This window comes from Rana temporaria, chromosome 5, assembly GCF_905171775.1.
Source record: "Rana temporaria chromosome 5, aRanTem1.1, whole genome shotgun sequence".
In the NCBI taxonomy this organism is placed as follows: domain Eukaryota; kingdom Metazoa; phylum Chordata; class Amphibia; order Anura; family Ranidae; genus Rana; species Rana temporaria.
In genome coordinates this window covers 314,415,110-314,431,974 of record NC_053493.1, presented here as the reverse complement: position 1 = coordinate 314,431,974, position 16,865 = coordinate 314,415,110, and the positions used below count along the sequence as shown (strand labels likewise).

Here is a 16,865-nt window from a genome sequence, read left to right as displayed (position 1 = left end):
TATACTTTAGAGGGACCCCGTCACCAACCAAAAATGCAGGTATAAAGAAGAAAAATAAAGTATTTTAAATCCTTACTTGCATTGTTGTTTCCTTTCCAAGAATTGAGTATGCCATGAGGGTCAATTCCCTAACACAGCCCCTCCTTAGCCATTTTTTTTTTGTAGGATAATGTCAAATTATCCTCTTTACTGGCCCAGCTCGTTCACCCCTCCTCTCATTACAATATTTTGTATATAGATCCAAGAGAAGAGCAAAGGGGATTATTAAAGAATGCCACTTCAATTTGTTTTGTAACCTGGGATGGGAATTTATATATTTGTGCTGTACGCTTTAAAATAATAAGCAATATTGACAGGGTCTCTTTAAAGTGCATGTCAAAGCAAGTTTTTTTTTGCAAGTTTTATACCTCTGAACATACAGTAAGTACAGAAAAATAACTGTTGATGTGCCAGAAATAAAGTATCCTTCCATCATCTTTTCTTACATGCACAGATAGCCTCATGTACCATATAGAGCCACCAGTACATGTGAATGGCTGTACTCAGGTAAGCAGAAGCTGTCAGCGCTCACCCAAGCACAGCCATCTAACAGACATTCACTTGTGTGTTGCATATTTTTTACCTCAGCACTCACAAACTGCTAAGTGTCTGAGGGCATGAGGTCTTAAGATATTTTACCTGTCTGAGTCCCAAGGCTGTAGCTTACTGCTTCCACATAAGTTACACACAGGCCAAGAAAAAGATTCTCTCTCATCAACTCCATTAATAATTCCTGTGGAAACAATAACAAAATGTTAACTTGCTGCAAATGAATTAGGAAGGTAACAGGCTTTATATAGTATATCATTTTCAGCAGTAGGCCCACAAGCAAGTTATTAAAAAAACATGACTCGGTTCACACTGGTGTGATGCGGGAGCCACAGCAATTCCTGTGCAGGTTCCTGCGTCACATCGGACTCGCAGACAGTTCACACTGCTCTCTGCGGACCGCTGTGGGTGTCAAAATAAAGTTAATGACACCCCCGAATCGGTTCAAAGAAAACGGTGCAAACTGTGGAATCGGATCCCATGGGTTTTAAACACACATGCAATACGATTCCAGTGCGGACCAAAAAAAGGGTCCTGCACCATTTGTATGTGAACGCGATGCCATTTCAGGCATGCAAACTTTATAGCTGAACTTGCATGTGATGTGCACAGGCATGCGGTGCAAATCAACGCAATGCCTGCCATTGCACCAGTGTGAACCAAGCCTGAATGAAAACATTGCTCTATATCAGGGGTGCCCAACCTTTTGAAGCGTGAGGGCCACTTAAGCGACTTGGTAACTGTCCGCGGGCCACAATCAGGGGAGCAGGCGGATGGCAGGTCCATGTCCACTCTGCATATGCAGAGCGAACACAGCCTGATCGGATTGGAGGTAGAACACAAGTCGGTTTACATCTGCCACTCCTTAGAGATGAATGGAGGGTCCAATTGGGTCAAACTGACCGTGTGAAAGGGTCCCATGTCTGCTTTCACATCCTTATTTTTTTTGTTTAATTAGCCATTGCTGACCTTATTTTTTAGAGAGTCAGGCCATCCTAAACTAAAGCTGGGTACACGTTTATTTTCTTTTTTGTTCAATTGGCGGGTTTAAAAAAAAACAAAAAAAACTGACAGATCCCCTATTAACACAACAATGTGTAATGCAGGATCTCTCCTGCTATGCTACTGTATTCTGACATGAGGACTCCCCGATACCCTGCCAGAATACACTGATCGAATTTGGATTTTCCAGCAAGATCGTTCAACAGAAGTCGGTCTTGAATGAAAATACAATGACTTGTGTATGGCCAACCTTAAGCCATAAAACTCTTGCTGCATCTCCATATGTAAAAATGTAATAATGGTTTTGGCAGAGGGCAGATCTAATTACTAAAGCGCCGTACACACAGGTCGAATATGGGGTGGTATTGGCCAGTTCAATAGAAACCAGCGGACATTCGGCCTGTGTGTACGGCATCTGGGACAGCTTCCATCGCAGGGGAATGACCGAAAAAGGTCTGTCGCTCGGCATCCAATCAATGCTCTTAGTCAATGGCTGAGAACACGGACTGGTGTGTTATGATGGGTGGAAAGTCCCCTTGTCAGAAAACAATAGCTCAGCAGGAGGTACTAACATTGGATAGATAGTACAGCTACTCCTCCCGAGCTCTTCAGTTTATCGCCTGCTGGGTTGAACAAAATAAAATATAGTGTTACTAGGCTTAAGGAGTACAGATTTGACTGCTGGAGTCACTCATGTAAGAAACCAGTAGAATGCCCAATTTAAAACATCAGATCTAGTGGATTTATCTTTTGTAAGAACCTATTGGGCTCTATTCACAGAACCAGATTGCATTCGGCATTTAGTTGTTTTCCCAAATACCGCATGCGATCCTGAAAATTCACTATTGCTTTATGTGGTATTTACCACATAAAGCAAAAACGCTTGGTAAATACTGCACAAAACAGGAGTGAAAGTCATTTAAAAAAAAAAAAAAAAAAAAAAAGAAGAATGTGGTAAATAACTTAAAGGAACCTCAGAAAGTTGGACTTGTATTGGTATCAGAGAGCAATAACCACATAAGATGAAAAATAAATAAATTACAAAACATTTAAAAAAGATAGATAAAAACATTAGTTCCCATATTCTGTGCAATTGGCCACATTTGTGAGCCATCATCATGTTTAGAAGTACAACATATAAGAGGCCATATTGTTAAACCATCATCATCAAACTCTGCAGAAGCGATGCACACGTTTCACCTATTAGCTTTCTCAAGGAGCTGGCAGATGGTGGGAGACTTTGTTGGGAGCAGATTTTTTGTTTCCTGGGTCAGCAATGGCAGACATCATGATTGACAATGGATCTACACCAGGGGACATTTTATATATATATATATATATATTTTTTAATAAAGGACTTGCCAAAAACTTCCTACTGTCTTTTTTTAAACTACACTTTATTTGGTGAATGAGTAGGGGTACTATGTATCTGCAATTTGCACACTAGGTACACATTTGCACACATTTTGTGAAGGACCTCAGCAGGTAGGTGCACCTTTGAGAACTAACCACAGTCTTCTGTGGATGTAGGCTGCCTCAAATTTTTCTCTCTTGCCTCAAATTTCTCTCAAATTCAGCTCTCTTGCCTAAATGTAAGCAGTCTAATATAAAACTGAAAACACAGTTAATTACCTTTGATCTGTATGAAGTAAAGTGGAACTGATTTTTTTGTAAGAAACAATGTGGATTTCTAAATGTGCTAATTAGCCATGCTAATTGGCACCACACTAAACACTGCCCTGAAACAATTTATCTAACTGTTCTTGATTGCAGGTTTCACACAATATTAAACACAGATGCCAGCCAGCCAGCCAGCCAGCAAGGAACATACTGCAGCATCTGTTGGCCTCTAAAGATGTGTCTGGGAGCTTGAAATAACAAAATATCTTTCTATCCTCTGATGCTCACTTTTGCCTCAAATATGTATTTAATGTTCATGTAAACTTACATTGTTAGAACGGTTAGGCAAAGATAATGATGCACTTATTATTTTGTAATTAAATGTTAAGAATAATACATAGTTTAAGTGGCAATCTAATTTGCACTGACATGTTGCAGACACTTTAGTAACAACATTCTTTGCACGTCTCATCTGACTCACATTAAAGAAAGAAAGTGTTTTTTGACATGTGCCTGTCATTTTTCTCCCAGTACCAACCTGTCACAATGCGCAAGGAGTTTGCCTCTGTTGCAGAATCCAGTTTGTCCAGTATAACAGGGCCAGTCAGCTCGTTAATGACAGAAACCTGGGATAAAAGGGGCTTTTGTAATGAAAGCACTGTGCGTTCTACACAAATTATCTTGCCTGCCAAAAAAAAAAAAAAAAAGATAAAATTTGTGCTGCCAAATAATCCATAGCTATTGACTATTGTAACTAAATGAATGCATAGTTTCACAGAATTAAAAAAAAACAATGGCCCGGATTCACGTAGCACTTACGCCGTCGTATCTCGAGATACGCCGCGTAAGTGCACATATGCGCCGTAGTATCTATGCGCCTGACTTTGAAAGCAAGATACGCCTGTAAATAGGCTTCATCCGACCGATGTAAGTTTCCTACACCGTCGTATCGTGGGCGCATATTTACGCTGGCCGCAAGGGGCGCTCCCATTGATTTACGATTCGAATATGCAAATGAGTGAGATATGCCGATTCACGATCGTCGTATTTTACGTCGTTTACGTAGTAGTACGTGAATAGAGCTGGGCGTAGGTTACATTCAAGTCGTAGGCAGTGATTTGACGTATCTTAGGGAGTATTTTCGACGTGATTCTGAGCATGCGCACTGGGATGCGTCCACGGGACGTCGCATGCGCCATTCGTTCGGCCCATCATTTGCATGGGGTCACGCTTCATTTAAATGGATCACGCCCACTTCCACCTACTTTGAATTAGGCTGGCTTACGCCTACGAATTTACGTTACGCTGGCGCAACGTTGGGAGCATTTGCTTTGTGAATTACATGCTTGCCTCTCTGCGTTGTGTCGGCGTAGCGTAAAAGAGATACGCTACGGCGGCATATATATGCGCCGATGTATGTGAATCCGGCCCAATATATATAGTTTAAAAAGGAATTACATTTTTTAAACACATTTTTACATCAATCTCTCATCTCTTTTGGTGTATAAAAGATTATACAAATTTCACAAAAGACTCTACTCTGAATCCCAAAATTAGCGTTGACGTATAAAGGAATCCACAACAATCACATTGCAAGAGCTTTGCAAATCATTTAAAACATTTTTTTTTCCAAATACACTTATACACAGGTAACATATCTATCCTTTGCAGTTTTGAGACGATAATCTGGCACTCTGGTAACTTACCGTTCTCTTTTACTGCATCTTTAAAAAACATCTTGTAAGTTAACTTGTTGGCAAGGGCCTCTAGTACCCTAGTGTCCACTGCACAAGAAGGCAAGACACACACTGAGAGAATTTTAGGGATTCCCGATGTCTCTGGCGTCATCTGGAGAGTAGCATCTGTCACATATATCCAAAATTCCTTCTTCATTGGCAGGTCACCTTGTATCTGTAATGTGAAAAATCTGTTACTAAAGGTTTACTTTAATAATGGAAAAACAAAGTCAGATGTTATTGATGCAGTTAAAGTGGAAGTATAGTCAAATACTAAGCCTAAACCTACTCCCATCCCCATTATAAGATTATTTTAAACTACCCTGTAAGGCTGGGTTCAGACTAGTGTGAATTGGATGCAGGTTTTCGTCTGCATCCAATTCACACAGCAGGAGATTGTGACTGGCTCTCTATGGCGCCAATTCACATATCTCTGCAGCGGCTCCAATGCGATTAGCATAGGATCCCTGTGCGTCTTTTGGTCTATTCCAGGTCCAAATTCAGCCAACAATTCAGGCTGAAATCAGACCCAAAACGGTGAACAAGGACATACCGGACTCCTGCTGTAAGCTGCTGCCTGCTCATATGTGAACCCAGCCTAAAGGAAATAAGTCTATACTTACTCATACTGAAGGTAATCCACTCTGTTCACATGATCTTTCCAGCGGTGGGCTTCAGCGAAGAGCAGAGATCACCCACACTGGCTGCAGAGCCTGGGCGATGATGTCACTCATAGGCTTACTATGGAACATTCTTTGTCGGCTGTCCCTCCTCTACACTGAAGCCAGCTCTGAGACCCAATCATGTGATCAGACTGGAGCGGCCTCAAAATAGGCAAGTATACAGATCTCTCCTTTCAACAGGGTAGATAAACTGGGCTTAGAATAGGGGGTGGGAGTAGGTTTAGGCTTGGTTAATATTTGACTGGAATTCCACTTTAAGCTTAAAGGGCAACTCCACTTTTGTGGGGGAAAAAATTGCATATACAATTGTGACACAAGTCATATTGTCATTGAATGTTATTAGAAATTGCCTTTCCTATTCAATCTGCAGCTCTATAATTTTCTGTAAAATGCGATGCAATATGGCTACCTGGAAGTGTCCTGTACACAGAAGTGTTTCCCGCACTTCTCCTTTGAAGTGGGAGTTCACTGTAGAGTTACTCTATGAACATTAAACAGCCATTTAACACATGTACTTTGAAAAATGTATAGCACCAGGTTTAATTTCTGTCTGAACTCTGGTCGCCCAGCAATCAGAATTGGAAACGGACAGCCAATTACGGTGGGACGAGGGCACTGTTAACATTTTTATTCAAATTGTATTATATGTTTTTCTTTATCACTTTTATTGTCATCACAAGGAATTCATGGTGATAACAATAAACAGTGACAGGTCCTCTTTACATAGTCCTATCTACCGAGACATCTGGGGTCTATTAGATCCCAGGTGTCTCCTCTGGCCTCCAAAGCATCTGATCAAAGCAAGAATGGATTGATCCAATGCTTTTACAAGCCGTTAAGTGTTTGTAGTAGAAGTGACAAAATCCGCTTCCGGTTTCTGATATCACACAGGGGGAGGAATGGCTCCCCCTGTCCTCCAGTCACAGTGTCTCAGAAAGTGGATGCCGTTGGTCACATCCTTCCCCGGCTCCCCGATCGCTCAGAAGAGCCCGGTAAAGGCGGTGCAGATGGGAAGGGGTGGAACACCCTTTTCCACTGCCTGTAAAAGTAATCGTGGCTCTTTAGCCGCTCAGATTAATTTTAACAGCTTCAGAAATCCTGGCACTAAAAAATGATATATTGGTCATCACTGCAGCTGAGGGAAGGATGGGAGGTGGTTAAAAAGGAAGTATGAAGCTCTTTTGGCTATGCTTCACTTGTGGGTCATAAGAGTCCACTTGTGCTCTACTGTGATCCAGAATCAGCTGACAGTGGGCTAAAGTTAAAAACCCATTGTTGCCTGACGTCACTGAGCCTCTTCAAATTCTGGATGCATCCCAACAAGACAGCCTGAGCCAGACACTCCCATCCCCCCTCTTGCTAGGTGCTCCAGTGAGTGCTAGGGAGAAAGAGCAGTGACTAAGTCACTACTCTGTGCTCAGAGTGGACCTGGGAAGTGAGTGATCAGTGGTCATGAGATTGCTCAGTTCTGGGCCTTATCGCCAGCAGAGGGCAGCTGCAGCATCAAATTGATGCTGCAGCCATATAGGTGAATATGTTAAGTGTTTTTTTTGTTTTATTTCCCGCACTTCTCCTTTAAAAGTGGAAGTTCACCGTAGAACAACTCTATGAACATTAACCACTTGCCGACCAGCCGTCATTATACTGTGGCAGGTCAGCTCGTTCCTGCAAATCGCCATAGCTGTATGTCGGCTCTTTAAACAGCTATAGCAGGCCCGCCTGCTGCACGATGGGGGAGCTGATGCATGTGGTCGGTGGCTGCTCCACAGAGAGGCAGAATGGGGATCTGTCAATGTAAACAAACATATCCCTGTTCTGTCAGGAGAATAGAGAGTGATTGTCTGTTTCTAGTGATTAGGAACAGCGATCTCGCTCCTCCTCCAGTCAGTACACTGCCCCCACAGTTAGAAACACCTCCCAGGAAACACATCTAACCCCTTGATCACTCCTTAGTGTTAACCACTTCCCTGCCAGTGACATTTATACTGTAATCAATGCATTTTTATAGCACTGATCACTGTATGAATGTCAATGGTTCCAAAAAAGTGTAAAACATGTCTGATCTGTCTCCCACAATGTTGCAGTCCCACTAAAAATCGCTGATTACCGCCATAGTAAAAAAAGAAATAAATAATAACAATGCCATACATCTATTGCCTATTTTGTAGACACTATAACTTTTGCACAAACCAATCAATATATGCTTATTGATTTTTTTTAGCAAAAATATGTAGAACAATATATATTGGCCTAAACCAATGAAGATTGTTTTTAAACGGGTATATTATTGCAAAAAAAAAAAAAAAAAAAAGAACGACAATTTTGAAAAAAAAAGACAATATTTTTTACTTGTTGCTATAATAAATAGCCCAATTTTTTTTAAAAAACATTTATTTTTTCTCAGTTTAGGCCGATACGTATTTTTCTACATATTTTTGGTAAAAAAACGCAATAAGCGACTGGTTTGCGCAAAAGTTATAGCGCCTACAAAATAGGGGACAGAATTATTATTTTTTATTATTTATTTTTTTACTAGTAATGGCGGCGATCTGCGATTTGTATTTGACACATTTTTGGCACCATTCACATTTATACTGCAATCAGTGCTATAAATATGCACTAATTACTGTATAAATGTGACTGGCATTGAAGGGGTTAACACTAGGGGGTGAGGAAGGGGTTAAATGTATTCCCTATATAGTGTTCTATCTGTGGGGGAAGGGGGATGACTGGGGAGGTGACCGATCTGTGTCCCTATGTACAAGAGACACAGATCGGTCTCCTCTCTCCCTGACAGCACGCTGTCTCTGTGAGAGCCGGCAATGAGAAATGATCTCATATGTTTACATATGAGATCATCTCTCATTGGCCGCACAGATCGCCTAGCAAACGGCCACTCCGATTGGCCGTTCACGGCGATCTGTGATTGGCTGTGTCCAAGGGACACGGCCAGCACAGAAGTTCCCCGCTGCGCGCTCGGGAGCACGCGCGGGGAACGAGCAAAGGGGCGGCCGTAAAAAGACAGCTGACGTGCTGTATGCGACGGTCGGAAGGCTGTCAATCAAATAGGAACGCCAGGTCCCGAGGATCGTACCTGGAAGCCACGGAGAACATCTATCTCTAAAACGGTAAGTACTGCATAGATTTAAAAAAAAAAAACACCCGATTCTGCTTCGCATAATTAGCCTCAAGATAATGTTAAAAAAAAAATTCGGGTGAACTCCTGCTTTAAGGGAAAAAATCTTCCGGTCCTTAAGTGGTTAAACAGCCATATAACACACATACCTAGATACATTTATAGCACCAAATTTAACGCTGGTTGTACAGCTGTCAGAATTGGAAATTGGCAATTACCAGCGACACAATGCAACAGAAATTTGAAAGCTGCCGTTGACTAAAATTCTAGTTGTTCCTAATTCTAGTTGATCTGAAACAAATATGTAGCCAGGGAAGTCAGCTGATCAGAACACAATCTGTGTATTTGTTTCATTTTAGAGGCTCAAAGTACCTTAAAGGGGTTGTAAAGGTAAAAAAAAAAAAATCCTAAATAGCTTCCTTTACCTTAGTGCAGTCCTCCTTCACTTACCTCATCCTTCGATTTTGCTTTTAAATGTCCTTATTTCTTCTGAGAAATCCTCACTTCCTGTTCTTCTGTCTGTGGCTTTCTCCCTGGTGTGGAGTGTTGTGCTTGACCCCTCCCCTGGAATACAGAAGAGTCAGGACGCCCACTAACACACAGCTCATAGAGAGTGTCCTGACTCTCCTGTGTTCCAGGGGAGGGGGTCGAGCACGACACTCCACACCAGGGAGAAAGCCACAGACAGAAGAACAGGAAGTGAGGATTTCTCAGAAGAAATAAGGACATTTAAAATCAAAGGATGAGGTAAGTGAAGGAGGACTGCACTAAGGTAAAGGAAGCTATTTAGGAAAACATTTTTTTTACCTTTACAACCCCTTTAATGTTTCCCAGTACAGTGTTTTTTTTTATGCAAGTTCTATAATTTAACATATGTATGATGTGCACATTCATAGCCTTATAAGTGATATGTATTTTACTGGATGTTATAGTGTTCTTTGCTGCCATCTCATGAGCAATATATAATGGTTTGTTAGGTAACCAGAAAGTTCAGCATGTTAACAAAGGAGAAGCACATAAATCTCACACAGAAAAAACAAAGTTGTAATGACAAGTTGAACCTGGATGATTACTGAACCAAAGCCTCTCCCACTCAAGTTTACATTCTTCAGAAACTGCCTGCCAGGGATTGCTCCCACTCACAGCTCGCAGAGACCAGGTTGTCAGGTGAGTGTCATCAATTTTTTCCTTTATTACTTCCTTCTTATTCTATCGGTGACAACACCGGATATAATGCCCTTATTCAATGTTGATACAATAAAGGCACATAACGTATGACTAAATTCATGTTCATGCTGGCAGCTATGTAAAATGCAGGATAATTCAGAAAGCATACTCTCTAATTAGAAAAAAGTAAAAATTAAATACTGTATTTATTGGCGTATAACACTCACTTTTTTACCCTGAAAATAGACAGTAAACTGTGCCTGCGTGTTATACACAGAGGGCTGTGGAACACTTTTTTCCTGAAACTTCCCTCCGGTAGTTATGCGCTATGGACTAAAGGGAAATCCTAATGGCTGCTGCCTCCAAATATACCAACCACCAAAATTAAGTACAGAAATGGGTAGGTGGAATTGGCGCTGCTAATGTGAAATGTGCTCTCATGTATCAAAATAAAGTGATATGTGCGAAAAAAAAAAAAAAAGACAAACCTAAGGCTCCATTCACACCTAGGTGTATTTACGCCCGACGCTCGATACGCTGGAGGGGAGAAATACCATTGCCCTCTATGGAGATGGTTCACATCTCCACGCCGAACGCCTGAAGCTCAAAACAAGTCCCGGACCCTTTTTTTCAGGCGCGTTCGGCATAGGAGATGTGGACCTGGGGGTTAAAATCGCGGCGTTTTGTCACCGCAAATCGTGGTACAAAACGCTGCAATTTGTCGCCGCAATTCGCGGGACAAAACGCCGCGATTAGGTGTGAATGCAGCCTAAAAGAGCTACAACACCTTAATACAAAAGTGCCAAGTGCAAAAATAACTATACCATAAAACAAAGCGCTAATGTGCAAAAAAATAAAAAAAATTGTCAAAGCATTACAGTGATAACTGTGTGAACATGATGTCTTTAAATGAAGTCCATAAATACAAATAAAAGTCCCTAAATTTGTATCAGAAAAAAAAACTATTCCAATTATATAATTTATGTGAAATAAGTACTGTCAAAAACCTGCACTCACCAGATGACACTACCCATCAAAGGGTAACCATCTAAAATAAGTCTGGGGGTTTGTTCTGATTCTTATGGACCTTTGGTAAATAATATATTACTGAGGGCTTGCCAGCCTCTGGTACAAGGTATTTTGTCTTTTTTTTTTTATTTAGAATGCTCATATCTTTCCCCCTCTTTATGAATGTTTTCAACTTTTTCTAAAAGGATTTCTTAATTTGGTGTGTTCATACGTGGTTTGCATAACCACTGCCCCTTCCACGTTTTTGAGAGAGTAACATTTATTTATGTTAAATTTCCTCACACATTTCTGTAGGTCGATATAAGCCTTAAACTTATCAAGATTCTTGTCTGGGGCATATTTAACCGCTTAAGACCTGGACCATTATTCAGGTAAAGGACCTGGCCCCTTTTTGCGATTCGGCACTGTCGCTTTAACTGACAATTGTGCGGTCGTACAAAGTGGCTCCCAAACAAAATTGGCATCCTTTTTTCCCACAAATAGAGCTTTCTTTTGGTGGTATTTGATCACCTCTGCAGTTTTTATTTTTTGCGCTATAAACAAAAAATAGAGTGACAATTTAAAAAAAAAAAAATGAAAAAAAATCATATTTGCTATAATAAATAGCCCCAATTTCCTTCAGTTTAGGCCGATACGTATTCTTCTACATATTTTTGGTAAAAAAAATAAAAAAATCGCAATAAGCGTTTATCGGTTGGTTTGTGCTAAATTTATAGCGTTTACAAAATATGGGATAGTTTTATGGCATTTTTATTAATAATTTTTTTTTATTACTAATGGCTGCAATTTTTTCGTGACTGCGACATTATGGCGGACACATTTTTGGGACCATTGTCATTTTCACAGCGAAAAGTGCAATAAAAATACACAGATTACTGTGAAAAGGACAATGGCAGTGAAGGGGTTAACCACTAGGGGGCGCTAAGGTGTGCCCTAAGGGAGCGATTCTTACTGTAGGGGGCGTGGCTGGACGTGTGACGTCACTGATCGTCGTTCCCTATGACAGGGAACAGACGATCAGTGACAAGCCACAGAGAAGAATGGGGAAGGTTTGTTTACACTCACCTCTCCCCGTTCTTCAGCTCCTGTGACCCGATTGCGGGACACCGGTGGCGATCGGGTCCACAGGTGCAGTCACGGAGCTTCGAATTCTTAAAGGGGACGTACATGTACGCCCTTGTGCCCAGCCATGCCATTTTGTCTACATATATCATCGTGCGGCGGTCCTTAAGTGGTTAAGGCCTAAATCTAGAATCTATCTCTTCCTTATTAAAAAAACACATCACTCAGATTGAAAATGCCTGCCCCTATTGTTTTCTTATTTTCTTTGCCCCCCCCCCCCTGGTTTGCCCCTGGTCCGTTTTTTTCGTTACCATCCATAATTTCTGGGATTTGGTTCTAGTCCATTCCACCAGCTCTCCATGGTTCCCAGGTAACCTCTCAGTGTGCTTGATAATGGGGTCTCTGAGATTGCCAAGTATTCTGCCATCCTTGGTCTCTCGAGGGGCCCCATCCTTGATGCGATCTGGGAGATCCATATCCCCCTCAATTCCTTGGTGATCTTCCTCTGTGACCCCCTGGGTAAAACATCTCCTCTCTGCTGGGGTTCTCTATATGTTGGCTCCTGATATGTACCTGCATATCTCAGGTGTGACAATCTGTTATAAGATGCAAAAGACATGCTAGGGGTTCTTAGGGTATGTTCCCGATATTACCTCCTTGAGTTATGGTACCCATTGTCTTGATTAGGTCTACCAAACTGGTCCATTCTATTGGAATGGATTGGGGTTCTAACATTAGATTCTCTCTGAGGGGGTCTTGTTGCCCTCTGATTTGGATGTCTCACTTCAGTCCACTCCTCTTCAGTTTCTTCCCTTTCTATTGAAGTCTCTCGGGATACACTGGTCATTAGGGCATCAGTGATCTCCTCAATTCCATACTCATCATCTGCTTGCCATTTATACACCTGCTGGTTTTTATAGTCCATCACATCCCTCCTAATCTCTTTAGTTTTTTTATGTTAAATCTCTTTATCATATTGAAATAAATATTCCTGAAGAGTGTCCTCTTTCTCCTTATATTCTCTACAGTCTGCATAAGGTAGCAGTTTTTCTTTTATTTGTAGTATTACAGTTTCTATATTCTTTTTCTAATATTACAGTTTCTATATTCTTGAATTTGTATTGTCTCCTTTTCATAATCATTTGTAATAGATCAGTCTCTTTCTGGTTGAAGAGCAATAGGGGCAGGCATTTTTAATTGGAGTAATGCAATTTTTAATGGAGAAAAAGATAAATATTTTAGATTTAGGTCTTAAATATGCCCCAGACAAGAATCTTGTCAAGTTTATGGCTTATAGCGACCTACAGAAATTGAACATAAAGACATTTTACTCTGTCAAATACACGGAGGGGACAACGGCTATGCAAACCACATATGAACACAACAAATTAAGAAACCATTCTGTTTTTAACTCAAAATATCCTGGTAATAATAGCCTATTTTTTTTTTTTAAATTGTAGAGGAGGATGCCAAAAGATTCACAAATCCACAGAGAAGGACATCTGGAATACAATCAGGGCCATTGAGAAGAAAAGGGAAGTGGTAATTTGACCCACAGACAAAGGGGGAGGATTGGTCATACTGAAAAAAAAAAAAAAAAAAAACAGACTATGAGGAAGAAATTATGAATCTTTTGAGGATGGAAAATACATATATTTTTTTATTTTGTTATAATCCACAGAAGAAATATGAGAAAAAATTGAAAACATTAATAAAGGGGAAAGATATGGTCATTCTAAATAAAAAAGAGGCAACATACATTGTACCTGAAGCTGCTAAGACCCCAGTAATATACTATTTACCAAAGGTCCATAAGAATCAAAACAAACCCCCAGGAAGACCTATTATCAGCGGCATTGATACCTTGTTTTCTAGGCTGACCACTTATAACCACTGGTGCCTAAAGGGAAGACCTATCTCAAAGATAGCAAACAACTCATCTCGGAAATAAAAGACATACAAATAGGGAAGGAGGATTTGTTAGTCACCATTGACATGAACTCATTATACACCAATATTGTACAGAAAGACTGTCTGAACAGTGCAAAATGAGCACTACATAAATTCACGGATCTCAAACAGGAACAAATTTGGATACATTTTGGAAGGCCTGGACATAACCATGAATAGCAATTATTTTTGGTACAATTGTAAATATTACGTTCAAACAAAGGGAGTAGAGCCAGGGGGACTAAATATGTGCCAAGTGTGGCAAATTTATTCATGAATAAGTGGAAAGAGCAAATCATCTGGAGGGACGTAGAGGAGTCCCTGAAAAAGTTAGTGGAAGAAATAAATTTGAACAAATATGGAATCACTTTTATAGGAAATTGAAACCTGGAGAATGTTGACAATTTAGACCTTTAACCACTTCCTTACTGGGCACTTAAACCCCCTTCCTGCCCAGAGGACTTTTTGCGATTCGGCACTGCGTCGCTTTAACTGACAATTGCGCGGTCGTGCGATGTGGCTCCCAAACAAAATTGATGTCCTTTTTTTCCCACAAATAGAGCTTTCTTTTGGTGGTATTTGATCACCTCTGCGGTTTTTATTTTTTGCGCTATAAACAAAAATAGAGTGACAATTTTGAAAAAAAAAAAAAAAAAATTGAATTGTTGCTGTAATAAATGGCTCAATTTTTTAGAAAAAAACATTTTTTATCCTCAGTCTAGGCCGATACGTATTCTACATATTTTTAGTAAAAAAAAAAAAAAATCGCAATAAGCGACTGGTTTGCGCAAAAGTTATAGCGCCTACAAAATAAGGGACAGAATTATTATTTTTTTATTATTATTTTTTTACTAGTAATGGCGGCGATCTGCGATTTTTATTGCGACTGCGACATTATGGCGGACACATCGGACACATTTTTGGCGCCATTCACATTTATACTGCAATCAGTGCTATAAATATGCACTAATTACTGTATAAATGTGACTGGCAGGGAAGGGGTTAACACTAGGGGGCGAGGAAGGGGTTAAATGTGTGTTCCCTATATAGTGTTCTAACTGTGGGGGAAGGGGGGTGACCGATCTGTGTCTCTATGTACAAGAGACACAGATCCGTCTCCTCTCTCCCCTGACAGCACCGCTGTCTGCGAGAGCCGGGAATGAGAGATGATCTCATATGTAAACATATGAGATCATCTCTCATTGGCCGCACAGATCGCCTAGGAAACGGCCGCTCCGATTGGCCGTTCACGGCGATCTGTGACTGGCTGTGTCCAAGGGACACGGCCAGTACAGAAGTTCCCCGCTGCGCGCTCAGGAGCGCGCGCGGGGAACGCGGAAATGAGCTGCCGTCAATTGACGGCGGCTCAGAGATTTAGAACCACCCTGCGGCCGTCAATAGTCGTACGGCCGTAGGGAAGTGGTTAAATATACAAAGAGTATTTTCTGTAAAAAAAAAACACACACACATATATATATATATATATTATAGGTCAACTCATGAGGATCCGGAGGAACTGCAGTAATGAAAAGGATTTTGAAGAACATGCCAAGGTTCTAATACAAAGATTCATAGATAAAGGATAAAAAATAAAATAACTAGCGGTACTAGAAAAGGTGGTTAGGAATATGAGAAGAGATACACTCCTTGAACATAACAAAGATAAAAAAGAGACGTGTAATGAAGATAGATTTGGCCTTCCTTACTGAATTTAACAGAATACAAAAAGGTGGAAAGTATAGTAAAGAAACATTAGCCCATTCAGGTAAAATACTAAAAAAGCTACTTCCCCATCAACCAAAGTTCATATATAGAAAGGCCCCAACATTGAGAGTTGGTACACAATGCTCTAGAGCCCCCTCAATAGATGAGTCCATTTCCAGATTTGAAAGGGGTTTTCAGGTGCCAGAAATGCTTACCTTGTAAGACAAGCCAGAGGCAACCCAAGAAAACATTATCTTTTAGCTCTATGTAATGGGCAAGGAATATAAAATCAAGGAACTTATAACATGTTCAAGTACAGTGTATGTCATCGGATGCCCATGCAGGTACCAATATGTGGGCAGGGCCATAAGACGCCTGTACATGAGGATCAGAGAGCATATTAAGATCAGGAAAGGATTTACCAAGCATAGTCTTTCTAGACATTTTAGAGAAGTCCATAATAGGGACCCTTCAGTCCTAATGTTTTATGCTGTAGACATGATTAAAGCCCATTGGCGTAGAGACCACAAAAGGATTAAAGTATTTAAAAATGAAACTAAATGGATTTTTCCATTACATTCCCTCCAGCCAGAAGGCCTAAATATAGATAGATATAGATCTAAACAGTTTTTTATCTAATGAGTGATTTCTCCCATTTCATTCCTCTATGAATGAGAGATCTGAGCCCGCCTCCCTTTATTACCTATGTAAGTACTGACTCCTCCCCTTATATATTAGTACCTACATTTGTATTTTTTTATATATTCACCAAATGATATATATTATATTTGTAATTTCCTCCATTCTCTTCATTATGCTATGCAAATAGGCCCCCATTTCATACATTCCCTTATTCTCATCTAGTGGGCCCCGGGCCATATATGCATACATACAAGTGTTTTCTGTTCTTAAATTTTTGTAAATACATTAGTGATCTAGTATATAGGTTTACATGTTTTTATAATAAAGTATGAAGTTTAATTTGTGTTTAATGTATATTATGCATGGCTGCCGTGACATATGAACTTTCAAGACCAGTCAATTGGATATCCCCGGCTTAAGGGTTACATTTCGGCAGAGACTAGCATGATTTTGCTGTAAGAACATTATTAAAGATGGCCATTAGTCACATGATCTCGGGTTGCTAGGCTCCCCTACCCTATATAAACCGGATGGTGTAGCAAAATG

At 40.4% G+C, this 16,865-nt stretch overlaps 1 protein-coding gene across 1 annotated transcript in view; it reads right to left on the bottom strand.

Annotated features, from left to right (window-relative positions):
- The window catches only part of SPIDR (scaffold protein involved in DNA repair), a 761,161-nt gene that overhangs the window by 25,894 nt on the left and 718,402 nt on the right, over positions 1 to 16,865 (bottom strand). Inside the window, exons 15-17 of the mRNA XM_040354167.1 lie at positions 4,917 to 5,121; positions 3,749 to 3,895; positions 679 to 772 (exon numbers count right to left, since the gene is read on the bottom strand). Of these exons, the coding sequence (XP_040210101.1) occupies positions 679 to 772; positions 3,749 to 3,895; positions 4,917 to 5,121 (446 nt within the window). The remainder of the gene's footprint in view (positions 1 to 678; positions 773 to 3,748; positions 3,896 to 4,916; positions 5,122 to 16,865) is intronic.